This window comes from Microcaecilia unicolor, chromosome 5, assembly GCF_901765095.1.
Source record: "Microcaecilia unicolor chromosome 5, aMicUni1.1, whole genome shotgun sequence".
In the NCBI taxonomy this organism is placed as follows: domain Eukaryota; kingdom Metazoa; phylum Chordata; class Amphibia; order Gymnophiona; family Siphonopidae; genus Microcaecilia; species Microcaecilia unicolor.
The window spans coordinates 150,485,478-150,501,566 of NC_044035.1; the positions used below are offsets into that span (position 1 = coordinate 150,485,478).

General features: G+C 45.7%; 2 protein-coding genes across 2 annotated transcripts in view; one reads left to right on the forward strand and one right to left on the reverse strand.

Moving 5' to 3' along the window:
• CDH23 (cadherin related 23) overlaps positions 1–16,089 on the forward strand; it is a 1,475,307-nt gene that overhangs the window by 1,110,623 nt on the left and 348,595 nt on the right. The gene's annotated exons all lie outside the window — the stretch shown is intronic.
• Positions 31–16,089, reverse strand: part of VSIR (V-set immunoregulatory receptor) — a 101,414-nt gene continuing 85,355 nt past the window's right edge. The window contains exons 5-7 of the mRNA XM_030203417.1: positions 14,740–14,767; positions 8,208–8,389; positions 31–1,382 (exon numbers count right to left, since the gene is read on the reverse strand). Of these exons, the coding sequence (XP_030059277.1) occupies positions 1,345–1,382; positions 8,208–8,389; positions 14,740–14,767 (248 nt within the window). The 3' untranslated portion in view covers positions 31–1,344. The remainder of the gene's footprint in view (positions 1,383–8,207; positions 8,390–14,739; positions 14,768–16,089) is intronic.

Consider the following 16,089-nt stretch of genomic DNA (forward strand, 5'->3'; position numbering starts at 1 on the left):
TTGAATTTACACAGTACATTCCTAAGTGTATTCTGTAATATACTGCACCTAAATTCTAATGTGCGCAGGCAAAAATGGGCATTTTGTGGGCGTTCCAAAATCTACGAGCATTGTTATAACATATGGGCCAGTGTGCGTAAATCTATGTGCAGGGATTTACACCAGCTTTACGTTAGTGTAAATGGATGCACATAGCTTTAGTTGCATGAACTACGCCTAAACGTATTCTAAATACCACGTGTAGATTTACATGTGGTATGTATAATACGCTTAGGTGCAATTGTCTACCATGAGTTAATTTTAGGCACCATATATAGAATCGAGCCCTATATGCTTTATATTTAGGGTGGCCAACTTTCAACATCTGTTTCAAGCAACACTTTGGAATCTGTAAGATAAGAACAGTAGTAGCAGTCTGAAGATTTTTGGCACACCGGCAAGTGATAATGAGAGATGTGATAAAACCCTGGATGAACCTTTTAGCAGGGATGGTGAATAAATATGACAATGAGGGACTGTCCCTCCTTATGAGAACAGTTGACCATCCTATTCTCCCCACCCCCCAATCCCTTTGATTGGGGATAGATGGTTAAGGAGTGGTCCAGTTGAGGCTTTATCTTGTACAGTAATTCATTTTTTCATGGTATGATTTCTCTCACACGCTCTTGTTTGCTCTCTTTTCGGTAGCCTCTGGCCACCAATTCTTGTAAGTGACTTCAGCATGAACTCTTTCAGTGTCTTAAGCTAGGAGATCTTTCGGAGCTTTTTGTAAGCTGGCACACTGTAGGTAAGAAATTGCTAATAGTTACATATAAACTGAAGCCAGCCTAATAGAAAATTCAATCCCATCAGCCAAGAGTATAATTTTCTTCTCCCCCTGCCCTTCTGATATTGGAACATCAGGAAGGAATTCTTGCCCTTAGAGGAGGAACTGCGAATGCTGCACATTTTTCCCATCTTATGAAGCATAAAGTTCATGAAGTTAAAAGTTATTTGAGTTATTTCTTGGCCTTATGTGATAGCAGAGCAGCTCTCCTGAACTGCAATAAGAAAGGCTTTTGTCGACGCAATAAGTACAATTCAGATTTTTTTTTTAAATCTGTTTTTTTCACAGAAATGGCATCTTAGAAAAAAAATCCATTGGTTCTATTTTACTTTTTCTCATGAAATGTTCTTTCCTTGTTTTGTATTGCCTTGTGAATTGCTGTTAAAAATAACATATGGGTTCTGTGCCGCTCACTGATGGCCATAGTTTCTTTAGCATTACTTCAAAATGTTGATGCAGATAATGATTAGAAGCTTCACTCACAGAACAGCTGATGTTTTGTCTCCTCTTTTTATTTTTCATACATTTCTGAGATTTGGGGAATCTGGCACAGGCTCTGAGGGGTGGAAAAAGAAAAGAGCATTTCAGAAACAGTTGTTGGTTTTACTTGCAATATTAGAGTGGACTTTGGATTTCGATATAGTGTAAACCTTTTTCAGGGCCACTTTTACAAAGCCAAGCTAGCGATTCCTGTGCAGTAAATGAAAGGAAGCCCACTATGGGCTGCAAAATACAGAAAGAGGATTAGCAACAAACCAGCCCCTGGCCACTGGCATTGAATATCCAAAGCTAATTCCTTCAAAGTACGTCAAAGCTGCTACTAGAGGTTAGCCATTTTAGAAAGGCTGCCACAATGGGCAGGAGCAAGTGGGCATCGCTCCTACCCATTTCCCCAGTGGGGCAATGAGTAGGTAAGCCTGCTACCATTGAGGGGGGGGGGCTTGCAGTTCTGGGGGGGGGGTTAGGGATGGGGGAGGCAGGGTATCCAATGGGGGAGGGGGTTTCCTTGGCTAGGGAGGGTTACCAGGGAGACAGGGGTGGCAGGACACTAGGCCAGGCACTAGAGGTCAACAGGGCACCAACCAATATTCAAACCAGCGTCCAGTTGACTTTCAGGCTCATTTTCGAAAGAGAAGGATGCCCATCTTTTGACACAAATTGGAAGATGGGCGTCCTTCTCCCAGGGTTGTACAAATCGGAATCGAAAGCTGATTTTGGACGTCCCCAACTGCTTTCCGTTGCAGGGATGGCCAAAGTTCAAGGGGGCGTATCGGAGGCGTAGCGAAGGCGGGACTTGGGGGCGTGCCTTACACATGGATGTCCTCGACCCATAATGGAAAAAAAATGGACATCCCTGACGAGCACTTGGACGACCATGAAATATAGATGTAAATAACATTTTTCTCTGCTTACTACCTTTGTAAAATATCTTCATACATCAGCTCATTCAGGCACTCAGAAAAACAAGTTAATACAGGGGTTTTTTTCTAAAAGGGGAAATACTAAGTTTTAAGGCCCTCTGTAGAACAGGAACACTCTTAACCACTTCAGCTCTGGAAATCAGTTATCACACAGAACACAATATATGGTTCCTAAAACAAAATCTTTTACCTGCAAATAAAATAGAAGCAGAAAGCATCTACGGTGTATTTACAGCTGCATTATGTGAATCAAAACAGTTTACCTGGCAGTTGAATAAAGAAGTATTATAATTAATTAGCTTTCTTTCCTGTTATGAGTGAAGCATAAACTTCCTTATTGCTGTAAAATTCACAGGTTTTTCAGTTTATAGAGGAAGACCCTGGAGCTAGAGCAGATAAGAGTCCTTTCAGGGGCTCAATCAGAGTGCCTGGGAGACTTGGTGCTGCGTGATAACCTCTTGTGCTAGACTGCTGTTACTTTTGCCCACCTTAGAATACCTGGTTGGTAATTAGACTCCAGCACAACATTTTTGTATTCACAGGGTGCACCTCAAGATGTCTGTTTAAAAAAGGTTCCAGGGGAGATCTGTGAAATTATAGACCGGTGAGTCTGACGTCGGTGCCGGGGAAAATGGTAGAGGCTATTATCAAAAACAAAATTACAGAGCACATCCGAGGACATGGATTACTGAGACCGAGTCAGCACAGCTTTTGTGTGGGGAAATCTTACCTGACCAATTTACTTCAATTCTTTGAAGGAGTAAACAAACATGTGGACAAAGGGGAGCCGGTTGATATTGTGTATCTGGATTTTCAAAAGGCATTTGACAAGGTACCTCATGAAAGGCTACAGAGGAAATTGGAGGGTCATGGGATAGGAGAAAATGTCCTATTGTGGATTAAAAACTGGTTGAAGGATAGGAAACAGAGAGTGGGGTTAAATGGGCAGTATTCACAATGGAGAAGGGTAGTTAGTGGGGTTCCTCAGGGGTCTGTGCTAGGACCGCTGCTTTTTAATAGATTTATAAATGATTTAGAGATGGGAGTAACTAGCGAGGTAATTAAATTTGCTGATGACACAAAGTTATTCAAAGTCGTTAACTCGCGACAGGATTGTGAAAAATTACAGAAGGACCTTACGAGACTGGGAGACTGGGCGGCTAGATGGCAGATGACGTTTAATGTGAGCAAGTGCAAGGTGATGCGTGTGGGGAAAAAAGAACCCGAATTATAGCTACATCATGCAAGGTTCCACGTTAGGAGTTACGGACGAAGAAAGGGATCTGGGTGTCGTCGTCGATAATACGCTGAAACCTTCTGCTCAGTGTGCTGCTGTGGCTAGGAAAGCGAATAGAATGTTAGGTATTATTAGGAAAGGTATGGAAAACAGGTGTGAGGATGTTATAATGCCGTTGTATAGCTCCATGTTTCGACCGCACCTTGAGTATTGTGTTCAATTCTGGTCACCATATCTCAAGAAAGATGTGGAGGGGCATAATCGAACGGAAACGTCTATCTCCATTGGGGTTTATCTCCGAGAACGGGTCCGTGAAGGGGCGGACCGAAGCGTATTTTCGAAAAATATGGATGTTTATCTTTTTTTGAGCTGGGCGTTTTTGTTTTTCAGCGATAATGGAAACCGAAAGCGCCCAGCTCAAAAACGAATAACTCCAAGACATTTATTCGTGGGAGGGGCCAGGATTTGTAGTGCACTGGTCCCCCTCACATGCCAGGACACCAACCGGGCACCCTAGGGGGCACTTTTAAAAACAAAAACAAGGTAAAACAGCTCCCAGGTGCATATCTCCCTTCCCTTGGGTGTTGAGCCCCCCAAATCCCCCTCAAAACCCACTGCCCACAAGTCTACACCATTACTATAGCCCTAAGGGGTGAAGGAGGGCACCTACATGTGGGTACAGTGGGTTTAGGGGGCGGTTTGGAGGGCTCCCATTTACCAGCACAAGTGTAACAGGTGGGGGGGGGGGGATGTGCCTGGGTCCACCTGTCTGAAGTCCACTGCACCCCCTAATAACTGCTCCAGTGACCTGCATACTGCTGCCAGGGAGGTGAGTATGACATTTGAGGGTGAAAATAAAAAGTTGTGAAACGGCATATTTTGTGGTGGGAGGGGGTTTGTGACCACTGGGGGAGTCAGGGGAGGCCATCCCCGATTCCCTCCAGTGGTCATCTGGTCATTTAGGGCACTTTTTGGGGCCTCATTCATGGAAAAACAGGGTCCAGGAAAAGTGCCCTAAATTCTCGCTAAAAACGCATATTTGTTTTCCATTATCGGCGAAAGGCGCCCATCTCTGATCGCCCGATAACCCCAGTTCCGTCTTCACCATGCCTTCGACACGCCCCCATCAACTTTGTCCGCATCCGCGACGGAGTGCAGTTGAAAACGTCCAAATTCGGCTTTCGATTATACCGCTTTATTCGTTTTTGTGAGATAAACGTCTATCTCCCGATTTGGGTCACAATATAGGCGTTTTTCTATTTCGATTATAAGCAGGATAGTAGAATTGGAAAAGGTGCAGCGAAGGGCGACTAAAATGATAGCGGGAATGGGATGACTTCCCTATGAAAAAAGACTAAGGAGGCTAGGTCTTTTCAGTTTGGAGAAGAGATGGCTGAGGGGAGACATGATAGAGGTATATAAAATAATGAGTGGAGTGGAACAGGTGGATGTGAAGCGTCTGTTCACGCTTTCCAAAAATACTAGGACTAGGGGGCAAGCAATGAAACTACATTGTAGTAAATTTAAAACAAATAGGAGAAAATGTTTCTTCACCCAACGCATAACTAAACTCTGGAATTCGTTGCTGGAGAACGTGGTGAAGGCAGTTAGCTTAGCAGAGTTTAAAAAGGGGTTAGACGGTTTCCTAAAGGACAAGTCCATAAACCACTACTAAATGGACTTGGGAAAAATCCACAATTCCAGGAATAACATGTATAGAATGTTTGTACGTTTGGGAAGCTTGCCAGGTGCCCTTGGCCTGGATTGGCCGTTGTCGTGGACAGGATGCTGGGATCGATTGACCTTTGGTCTTTGTTCTCAGAAATATTTTCTGCTCTATATGGAAGTCACTGCTGTAAAATTCTGCTTCCACAGAAGACAGGCAAAAAGTTTACAGTTTTACAAACTAGTACTTCCGGCACAAGGGTTTCTCCCACCTCTATATCACATCTTCCTTCTATTAAGAAGCTCAAAATTTTAGTTTTTGAATTGACTTTAGTCTTACTAGGGTTCTGCACTACCTCCTACTGGCAGAATCAGAAAACACCTTCCTAGAACATAAGAACAGCCATACTGGGTCAGACCAATGGTCCATCTAGCCCAGTATACTGTTTCCAACAGTGGCCAAGCCAGGGCCCAGATGCACAAAAGTCCCCGTTAAGAATCCTTCTGTATTTCCAAATCGGTAAATATTACTGACTTGGAAATACAGAGGGATTTTCAAAGAGAATCACATGCAAATGAGCTGCTCATTGCTTTTGTAACCCAGCTCATTTGCATGCTGGGAAGCCAGTCGGCCAGCTGAGCATGAGCGTGGCTGCTCTGTGCATGCTACAGACGTTTCTCATACACGCAGACAAGCTGCGTGTATGGAAGCCAGCGTAGCTTTTTTTTCTTTTCAAATACTGCTGCAGTTCGCTGATGCCAGGAGCCTGCCATTAGGGGCACCAGTAAAGGTTGGAATTGTAGCAACAGCAGGTCTATCCTCCTGGTTCTCCTCTCACCAGAGCTCTGAGCACAAGCAGCTCCCTAGGGCTTTCTTGCTCTGATCCGCAAGACCATGGGCTCAGCTGGATTTGAGCAAGAAAGTGCTAGACTGCCACCGGCGGCTGTGTCCCGGGAGTCCAGGAGCAAACAAGAGGTACAGACTAGAGAGCAGCTCAAAGGGATAGGGAGATCCTAGATACAAGCCCTGATCTGTTGGTGACTGGTTCAGAAAGCAAAATCAGTCGGAATTAGGGGGAAAACTGGCAGCTCTACTCATAACAGCTGAAGCAGGATCCTTTCCTCCCATCTGTCCTGATATTTTGGTGTGTGAAGCTCACTCAAATTTAATGGGAGATCTGGAGCTGTCAGGCCCAACAGCCCTAGACCTCCTCTTAAATTTTCCACGGTAAAGGTATGGACTGTTTCTGTGCATCGGGTCAGAAAATGGTTGTGTATTGTTTTGCATGCACATCTGTATAGTAATTAGCTCACCATGATAGGAAAAGAGCTCAGAGAACCCTTTTGTGAATATCTCGTTTTACTCCTTGCTCGCTAACCTGGCTAGAACTAGTTTAAAAACGATGTTTTTAGGTTTAATGCATCTGGGCCCAGGTCACAAGTACCTGGCAGAAATGCTCTCTCTAGGAAATGTGAATGTGCTTTACCTTTCAAATTACTCTAAAGTAGGGACTGTGGTAATTTATTGTTGAATATCTTGATTCTCTTGCTTGCATACTATTACCCAGGAACTGATATTCTTGAGTTACACTTTGAATAAGCCCCAATAAAATCAGCAGGAGCAACAGCAAAGATATAATATGAAATGGCTGGAAGTGCAGGAGTTAACTCCTTCCCTTGGCTCTGTAAAAGAGAGGTGCAGGGGCTGATTCTTCTCTTTCAAGTGGAGTTTTACTTCTCATTCTTTACCCAGTTAAGCAAAATAGTCACTATCATCAATTATAAACTCCACCTAATAACCTTGTTCTTTGAATTACAATTGAAAGCATTAAGGAAAAAATATTTTTCAGGCTAAGATAATTGAGGGCAGTACGGTCTATGTTACATCTGTATAGTTTTAGAAGTGGCACAAGCCATTCTTCTCTCACATTTGGATTATTGTAGCTCACTATATGGAGGGTTCACAATTAAGTTAGAGAAAGCAGTTTTTACAGAATACAGTGGCGAGATTGATTTGTGGATTGGGTAGATATGAGAGAGCTACTCCTCTGTTGTATGATTTGTATTGGCTTCCTGTTTTCTGGTTTATATGGAGATAATTCCAGCCGTTTAGTCCATTATTTTAATTTCTTGTCATCGTTTTGTTTGGCTCGAATGGAACGTTGTTTAAAGTTAAATTATCCATCTGTTAGGAAGATTCGTAAGAAATCTTATGTAGAATCTTCTTTTTTGTACCAGGGAGTGAAAACTTGGACCAGAAAATTCAGATATATTTTGCCTTTCAAAAAGCTTTAAAGACGTATCTATTTTCTGAAAAAGTTTGATTTTCTTTATGAGATGATGAAGATAGAATGTAATTCTCCTAATATGTGGGATCTCTTTCTGTGTTATCCGCTTCGAAACCAATTGAATTTTAGCAGAATATAAGTACCGCATAGCATAGCATCTTTCTTACCTTAAATCTTATCGCTGCCTACCAAAAGTACCTATTTGTCTGATTTGTCTATTTTTGCTAGATTGTTAGGTCCATGGAAGAAGGACTATTTCTTATGGGTATCTGTGCAATGCTGTGTATACCTTATATCACCACAGAAGTATATGAAGGGCACTTACATTCACATGCCACCGTGAGTGCACAGATGGGCAGAATACTGTCACTTTCACGAGTAAGTGTGCATATACCTGCACAAGTGGCAGCGGAGCAATGAGACGCTGATCTGTAAGGGCATGCTTAAATGCAAAGGGGGTATTCATATGGAAGGAGCCGGGGGGGGGGGGGGGGGCAGTGAGCAGGGCTACCACTTATGCATGCAATTTATAGAATAGTTAAATGCCTTGCTGCATTTGCATGACTAATAGAATTGCCCCCTTGGTTTTAATAGTGGTATGAGAACAGAGCACTAATGTCCCCTGCTTCAAAATTCAGGTGTTTATCATGCTTTTCCAATGAAAAATGTCATTCTTTTCCACAAATATCTGGATTCTGAGTTTCATGGAGGCCTTATGATTATTTCAGTCCCTCAAGGCATTTAACCTGGCCCAAACCTCAGAGACTCACCCAGTGATGGGAAGAAGCAGTCCCCAGTACCTGGGGGAGACAGTGGAGTATTGGGTTCTGAGAGGAGGTGACGTCCCGAATCTGACTGGTGGCGGCTTGCTGTATAGTTCAGCTGAGGCTTATGCTCCGCATTTACATGCGTAGCCTCATCAAAGACAGGGTTTTCAATTCCTCTGGCTTCACTGCAATGAAACACAATAAGGGTCAGAGCCACAGCAGACTTGAGTTCTTCTCCCATCACTGTCCGCATCCATGCAGCTCATTCTCATTTGAAATAAAGTTGTCCCTTTTTCCTGAGTTATAAAGTTAAAGTTTGACTTTTTTCGTTCTGAATTGGATTTGGTCTGAATCAAAATCCTGTAAGTGCTCATATTCTGTAATCATAGAGTGCAAAATGGTGCTTACATTTAGGTGCTAAGGAGTCGATATTCAAAGTGATTTAACCAGATAGAAGATCCTGGCTGGTTAAATTGCTTGTGCGGGTCTATCCGCTGATATTCAGTGGCATGTAACCAGGACCAGCTCAAGGGATAGTGGTGCCCTGCACCAAATTGTTTTGGTGGCGCCCCCCATTCTGGTGTCCCCTCCCTTCCCACAGCTTCGGCATCTCTCCCTCCCTTGGGCCGGTATTTGTCCCCCTTCCCGCGGGTCCAGCATTGCTCCTTCACCACTCACTCCCCTGCGGTCCTCTAAAGTGTACGTTAGTCACAGGCGGCGGCAGCAGCAGCAAAATGATATCCCATCAGGAGGAAATTGTATCAGAGGAGGTAGGAAGCAGCAGAGGAGGAAAGACCCAGGGGCTGGATGAAGGCAGCCTGTTATACTGCCGCTGTCACAACCAGCAACCAACATAAAATTTACAGGACCGACCGCGGGGCAGTGAGAGAGGTGAGGAAGCAGTGCTGGACCCAACGGGGCCTAGGGCAGATGCTAGGGAGGAGGCCCACAAGCTTGCTTGCAGATTGTCCCTCTTTCAACTTCAGGCAGTGTCATGGGGGCTCAGGGCAATTGTCCTGTTTACCCACCCCTAACGTGGGCCCTGAGAGACTGGACCAGGAGGTGGAGGAGAAAAGGCTTAACCTATACAGCAGATGGTTGGATATTTTGGTGCCCCTAATTCCTGGAAACCTGGGCTAGAGCCCCACCTGATCCAGTGGTTAAGCCGGCCTTGGATGTAACTGGTTAGTGTCGCTGAATATCAGCAATAAGCACTAAAGCCATAGCTGGCAATTTTTTGGGCAATCCTGGGACAGAATCAGCATTTACACAGTTAAATACCAATATTAAGAAATTAACCGCTTAAGTTAACTGGACAAATTGGATCACATAATACTCAGTCCTATCTTTGTCCTATTTAACTTATCAGTTAACGTACTGAATATCGCACTTAACAGCATATGCGACAGCTGGCCGCACAGTACTGGATATTCAATGTCGGTGCTCAGACATGACCAGACATTAAATATCCAGGCATAATGCCGCCGCAAGTCAAAAAAATGCTGACCGCCGAAGGTTGAATATTTATCCCTAAGATTATAGAATTAGGGAGATAACTGGTAGCCATTTAGATCATCAAATAGCCAAAGTAATACATTTAGAAAAGGAGTGTGGTTTCAGGTGGAGCGAGAACAGGAAGAATGTTTGCATTCAGCAGCAAATTCAGCCACTGAAATGTATGTTATACAGTGGCGTAGGAAGGGCGGGGCAGTGGGGGCGGTCCGCCCCGAGTGTCAGCGGGTGGGGGGGGGGGGTGCTCTGGACAGCCCTCGTCTCCTGCCTTCACCCTTCGTTTTTTTTAAAATCCATTGCAGCGACGCAGGCAGCGCTTCGCGTCTGCCCTGCGTGTGCTGTGAAGAGAGAAAATCACCTCGCTGGCGTCAGCGGGCCTTCCCTCGTTGTGTCCCGCCCTCTTCTGAGGTAAATTCCTATTTCCTTGAGGGCGGGACACAACGAGGGAAGGCCCGCCGATGCCAGCGAGGTGATTTTCTCTCTTCACAGCACACGCAGGGCAGACGCGAAGCGCTGCCTGCGTCGCTGCAATGGATTAAAAAAAACGAAGGGTGATGGCAGGAGACGAGGGCTCTGTCGGCTCTCCACAAGGGGGGACGGGACCGGGTCGGGGGGGGGGGGTCAGATGGGAGAAGGGGAGCTCAGAGGGGAGAAGGGGTGGGGGAGCTCAGAGGGGAGAAGTGGAGTGCTCAGATGGGAGAAGGGGTGGGGGTGTTCAGAGGGGAGAAGGGGATTGGGGAGGGTGGGGAGCCCAGATGGGTTCTCAGAGGGGAGATGGGGATTGAGGAGGGTGGGGGAGCCCAGATGGGTGCTCAGAGGGGAGAAGGGGATTGGGAAGGGGTGGTGGAGCCCAGAGGGGTGTTCAGAGGGGAGAGAGGGGATTGGGGAGGGTGGGGGATCCCAGAGGGGAGCTCAGAGGGGAGAAGGGGATTGGGGAGGGAGGGTGGGGGAGCCCAGAGGGGTGCTCAGATGGGTGCTCAGAGGGGAGAAGGGGATTGGGGAGGGTGGGGGAGCCCAGATGAGTGCTCGGAGGGGAGAAGGGGATTGGGAAGGGATGGGGGAGCTCAGAGGGGTGCTCAGAGGGAAGAAGGGGATTGGGGAGGGGTGGGGGTGCTCAGAGGGGAGAAAGGGGTCTGAAGCTGGAACTGGGGTCTGACAAGGGGCAGGAGGGAAATGGGTCCATGCCTGGGGCAGATGGGAGAATGGGTCTGGGGCTGAAAAAGGGGGATGCAAGGCATGTGGTGGATGAAGGGGGCTGGAACTGGGGGCTGAAAAGGGGACAGGGAGAAGTGGCTGGGGGCTGAGCTCTGGACTCAATGGAAGAAAGGGCTGGGGACTGGTGGGATAGTGGGGCTGAAAAGGGGGGCAGGTGGGAGATGTGGGCTGGGGCTGGAACTAGGGGCAGGTGGAATAAGGGGGCTGGAACTGGGGGCTGAAAAGAGGGGGCAGAGAGGGGACAGACCCTGGATGGAAGGGGAGAGTGTGAGGGAGGGCAGACCCTGGATGGATGGGAGAGGGAGGGTAAACGGATTGAAGGGGCAGAGAGAAAGGGCAGATGGTGGGTGGAAGAGGGAGAGAGAAAGAGGGCAGACTGGGGTAAATGGTGGATGGAAGGGGCAGAGATAGAGGGCAGATGTGGATGGAAAGGAGAGAGAGGGCAGATGTTGATGGAAGGGGGAGAGAGAGATGGCAGACTGGGGCAGATGGTGGATGGAAGGGGCAGAAAGAATAGAGGACAGATGTGGATGGAAGGGAGAGGAGAGAGCAGACAGTGATGGAAGGGACATTAGAGAGGGCAGACACTGGATGGCAGAGAGAGAGAAAGTGAAGACAGATGCTGGATGGAAGGAAGACTGTGAAAAGAAGATGAGGAAAGCAGAAACCAGAGACAACAAACTGTAAATAAAATACATATTTTTATTTTTTTGCTTTAACATGTAAATAAGGTAATCTTTTTATTGGACTAATTTTAATACATTTTGACAACTTTCAGAGAACAAAACCCCCTTCCTCAGGTCAGGATAGGATACTGTAACAGCACTGTACTGTATTGACCTGAGGAAGGAGGTTTTGGGCCTCTGGAAGCTAAATGTATTAGTCCAATAAAATGGTATTTTATTTTCTGTATTTGTTTTATTCTATTTGTTAATTTGTAAAGTGGTGATTGGTATTTGTTAGTTTTTTCAAATTTACATCTGCTGTCTTTATATTTTGCAAAGTACTAGGGGACATTTTCTGTTTTCTGTGGTGTTGCATTGTATGCAGAGTCTGGCATTCGGGTGTTCAGTTTAATTTTTGTCTAAATAGAAAGTTTATTATTACTTATTCTATAGTGGATTAGGGTGTATCTGTGTTTGTGAAAAAGACATGGCTTTCGGTTGGCATTGACTGTGCAGGATCGACGATCTGTACTAATCTGTCTGTTTTCGTATTACAATAGGTGAATTGATGTTCTAGTGTTCACTGTAGTGTTTAAGATGCTTTCCTTTTCCTTGTGTGACTCATACAAATTACTGCTTATGGTATGGTATAATTGCTCTACATATAGGTCCTGAGTGTTTTGTATTCTCGGTATGCCTAGTACTGGATCTGGAGGGGGGGGTGTTAAAAATGACCGGCCCTGGGTTGTCAACTACCCTAGCTACGCCACTGATGTTATATGTTTAAGTGCCAATGAGTAACAATGAGTAAACAGATATAACTTTACACAGATTAATATTCATTTAAAATTAGACATATATTTTCAAATGGCACTATTACAATTTTCCACCACTGAAAATATGTCTAACTTTAAATGGAGTACTGATCTGTTTAGAGTTATATCTCTTTACCCATTGGTGTTTAAATGTACTACAACTACTACTACTAAACTTAACATTTCTAGAGCGCTACTAGGGTTACGCAGTGCTGTACAGTTTAACAAAGAAGGACAGTCCCTGCTCAAAGGAGCTTACAATCTAAAGGACGAAATGTCAAGTTGGGGTAGTCTAGATTTCCTCAATGGATGATAATGGTTAAGTGCCGAAGGCGACATCGAGAGGTGGGTTTGAGTAAGGATTTGAAGATGGGCAGGGAGGGGGCTTGACGTATGGGCTCAGGGAGTTTATTCCCAAGCATAGGGTGAGGCGAGGCAGAAAGGGTGGAGCCTGGAGTTGGCAGTTGGTGGAGAAGGGTACTGAGAGGAGGATTTGACTTGTGAGCGGAGGTTTCGGGTAGGAACGTAAGGGGAAATGAGGGTAGAGAGGTAAATGAGGGGCTGCAGGTCGAGTGCATTTGTAGGTAAGTAGGAGAAGCTTGAACTGGATGCGGTACCTGATTGGAAGCCAGTGAAGTGACTTGAGGAGAGGGGTGATATGGGCAATAAACGGTCCTGACGGAAGATAAGACGTGCAGCAGAGTTCTAAACGGATTGGAGGGGGGATAGAGTGGCTAAGTGGGAGGCCAGTGAGGAGTAGGTTGCAGTAGTCAAGGCGGGAGTAATGAGAGAGTGGACGAGTGTTCGGGTGGTGTGCTCCAAGAGGAGAAAGGGCGAATTTTGCTGATGTTATAGAGAAAGAAGCGACAGGTCTTGGCTATCTGCTGGATATGCGCAGAGAAGGAGAGGGAGGAGTCGAAGATGACTCCGAGGTTGCGGCAGATGAGACGGGGAGGATGAGGGTGTTATCAACTGAAATAGAGAGTGGAGGGAGAGGAGAAGTGGGTTTGGGTGGAAAGAAGCTCGGTCTTGGCCATGTTCAGTTTCAGGTGGCGGTTGGACATCCAGGCAGCAATGTCAGATAAGCAGGCCGATACTTTGGCCTGGGGTTTCCGCAGTGATGTCTGGTGTGGAGAGATAAAACTGGGTGTCGTCGGCATAAAGATGATATTGGAAACCATGAGATGAGATCAGCGAGCCCAGGGAGGAGGTGTAGATTGAAAAGAGAAGGGGTCCAGCTGTGAGGAGCAAACAATGAGTGCGCCAGGCCTTATCACAGATAGTATGCAAATAGAGTCAAGCTCATTTAAATGAGGCCATTTTGTATTCCTCCCCAATGATCAGAAAAGAACGCCCTAAGCAAAGGTGCCTTACCAGTGTAAAAAATAATGCAAGGTCTGAGCAGGCGTTAGGGTGTTGGCAGAGAGGATTTCCCATGATTCTCATGCTTCTCTCATGATTCTTTCTGCAAAACCTACAGTTTTGATTGCTTTTGGAAGCAGAGGGAAGCCCATGCAAGCCCTTGAGAGCTGGTTGTGAGAAAAGAAACAGCAGACCCGAACGTGAAGCACACGTTGGCGTTCTTGTCCTGCATCTAAATTTAAAGGGGCCATGCTTTAAAAAAAAAAAAAAAACCTCAAAGCACACATTGGCATCTGTTACTTGTATGCAAATGTAAGCATCCAAAAAAAATTACAAATGCTTATCTTTAGGCTGCAGAAAACAGACATCAATGTGTGGCTTCACATTCAGGTTTTATCAGGCGCAATGCGCACAGGAGCTGAGCTTACCACTGAACTCTGCTGTGCAAACGTACAATCCTCCTGCCGCATATGCACAATCCTTCCACCAAACTCCCTAATGCTCAAAGCTATGAGCGTGCTTATATTTGCATCTCATTAGTTTTGAGTATTAGGGCATTTTTCTTCTGCGCTGTTCCGGTGATATTTTTATGGCGTTATTCAGAATAGCGCCAGAACTTTGATCATTGGCCCCTAAGACCCATTCCTGGTAATTACAGTAAGGAAAGGAAAGGACCTCAGGCTTTATCCATGGCAATCAGCCAGTCACCAGCTGAGCGCTTTGGCAAAAGGACAGAAGAATAAGTAGTGTATAATGCAAGGCCACTGAGTAAGAGGAAGATATCCAGAAATTGAGACAGAGAGGCACTGATAGAAAATGAAAGGAAGATATTTAAAGAGTGTGAGACAGGAGTCAAGCAGCAAATAACTTGCTGATTCAGACCGAAAGACACCCAGCCAGTGTACATGATAGGTTTTGCATCTGGTTGGTCTATTAGACATGAACATTTGGTCAATGATTCCTCACCTGTCCATTCTTACTAGCTCATGTGCTCCTGTGAAAGACATAAAACATTTTGAATGAATGATAAAAACAGTACATCTGTAATTTTTTAACCCCAAGGTCTCACATGAAACAGGACAATTACTTAACAAACTACTTCTGAGAACAGAGGCCAACTGAAACCAGTGGTTCAGGTTTCAACCAAATCAAATCTGCAGCCAAAATTCGCCGCTGGGAGGGTCAACCGGAAACAAATCCCAAACTGTGTGTGCCCCACCCTGCCTGCTTCCTGGTTGAAGGACACACCTATCCCTGCAGAAGACAGGTCCCTCTGGGCCATGCCCCCCCCCCCCAATTAGAGACCTAGACCCCTGGGCCACACATAGGCCCCTCTCTGGGTCTACCTTAAGAAGCCCTGGTGGTCTAGTGGCCTTCAGGGGCAAAAATGCACCCCACTGATTCCTGCCCAGGGCTGCTGCTCAGTCAAAATGGCTGCTGAGTCTTCCTGTGGTAGCCTTGCAAGACTGCTGCAGGACTTCCTGGTAACCATTTTGAAACTGGAACTGACACAAGCAGGAGCAACTGGAGATTGCTCCAGCTTATGCCAGTTCCAATTTCAAAATGGCTGATGGGACTACCTGCAGCAGCCTTGCAAGACTACCACTGGAGGTCCCATTACAGCCAGGACCTCCCGCAGCAGTCTTCACAGCCATTTTGACTGAGCAGCAGCACCGGGCAGGCATGAGTGGGCTTTGTTGCTGCCACCGAAGAGGCCACTAGAGCACCACGGCTTTTTAAGGTAGGCCTGAGGAGGGCCTAAGGGTGTGTTGAGGGGCCTGAGGGGGGGGGGGGGGGCGGAGAGTGAACGCAAGTGGAAGTTTGAGCTTCAGTTTCAGACGAAAATGCACTGGCACTTTGGCCGAAACCCAAACCTGGATTTTGGGCCGGTTTCAGTGCCAAATCCCAAACCGAAACTGAAATTCGATCAGCCTTGCATCTAAGAATATTCTTCCGCACCAGAATAAGTTTGCCTTGTCTCTGAAGTGTGAAATGGTCAAATTCTGTAGCCTGCAGATGCAATTTAAGATTCTTTTATATTCAATGCCTAAAAAAAGGGCTATTATTACACCTGTAAGAAGTTTCAAGTTATGTCATACTAGTTGTTTTCTCCCTTCTTTGCGAGCTCTTCTGTTAAACCTGGATTCTAGTTGCATAGGGCATTCTCATCTGCTAGAAAAATCTTTTATGCAATATCCAAGACAACCCCTCTTTCTTTTGAAAATGGGTATAAATGTAATATGCTTTAATAGAGGCCCTTTTACTAAAGCTTAGCATGTGCTAACGGAATTAGCACATGCTAAATACTAAGAAGCC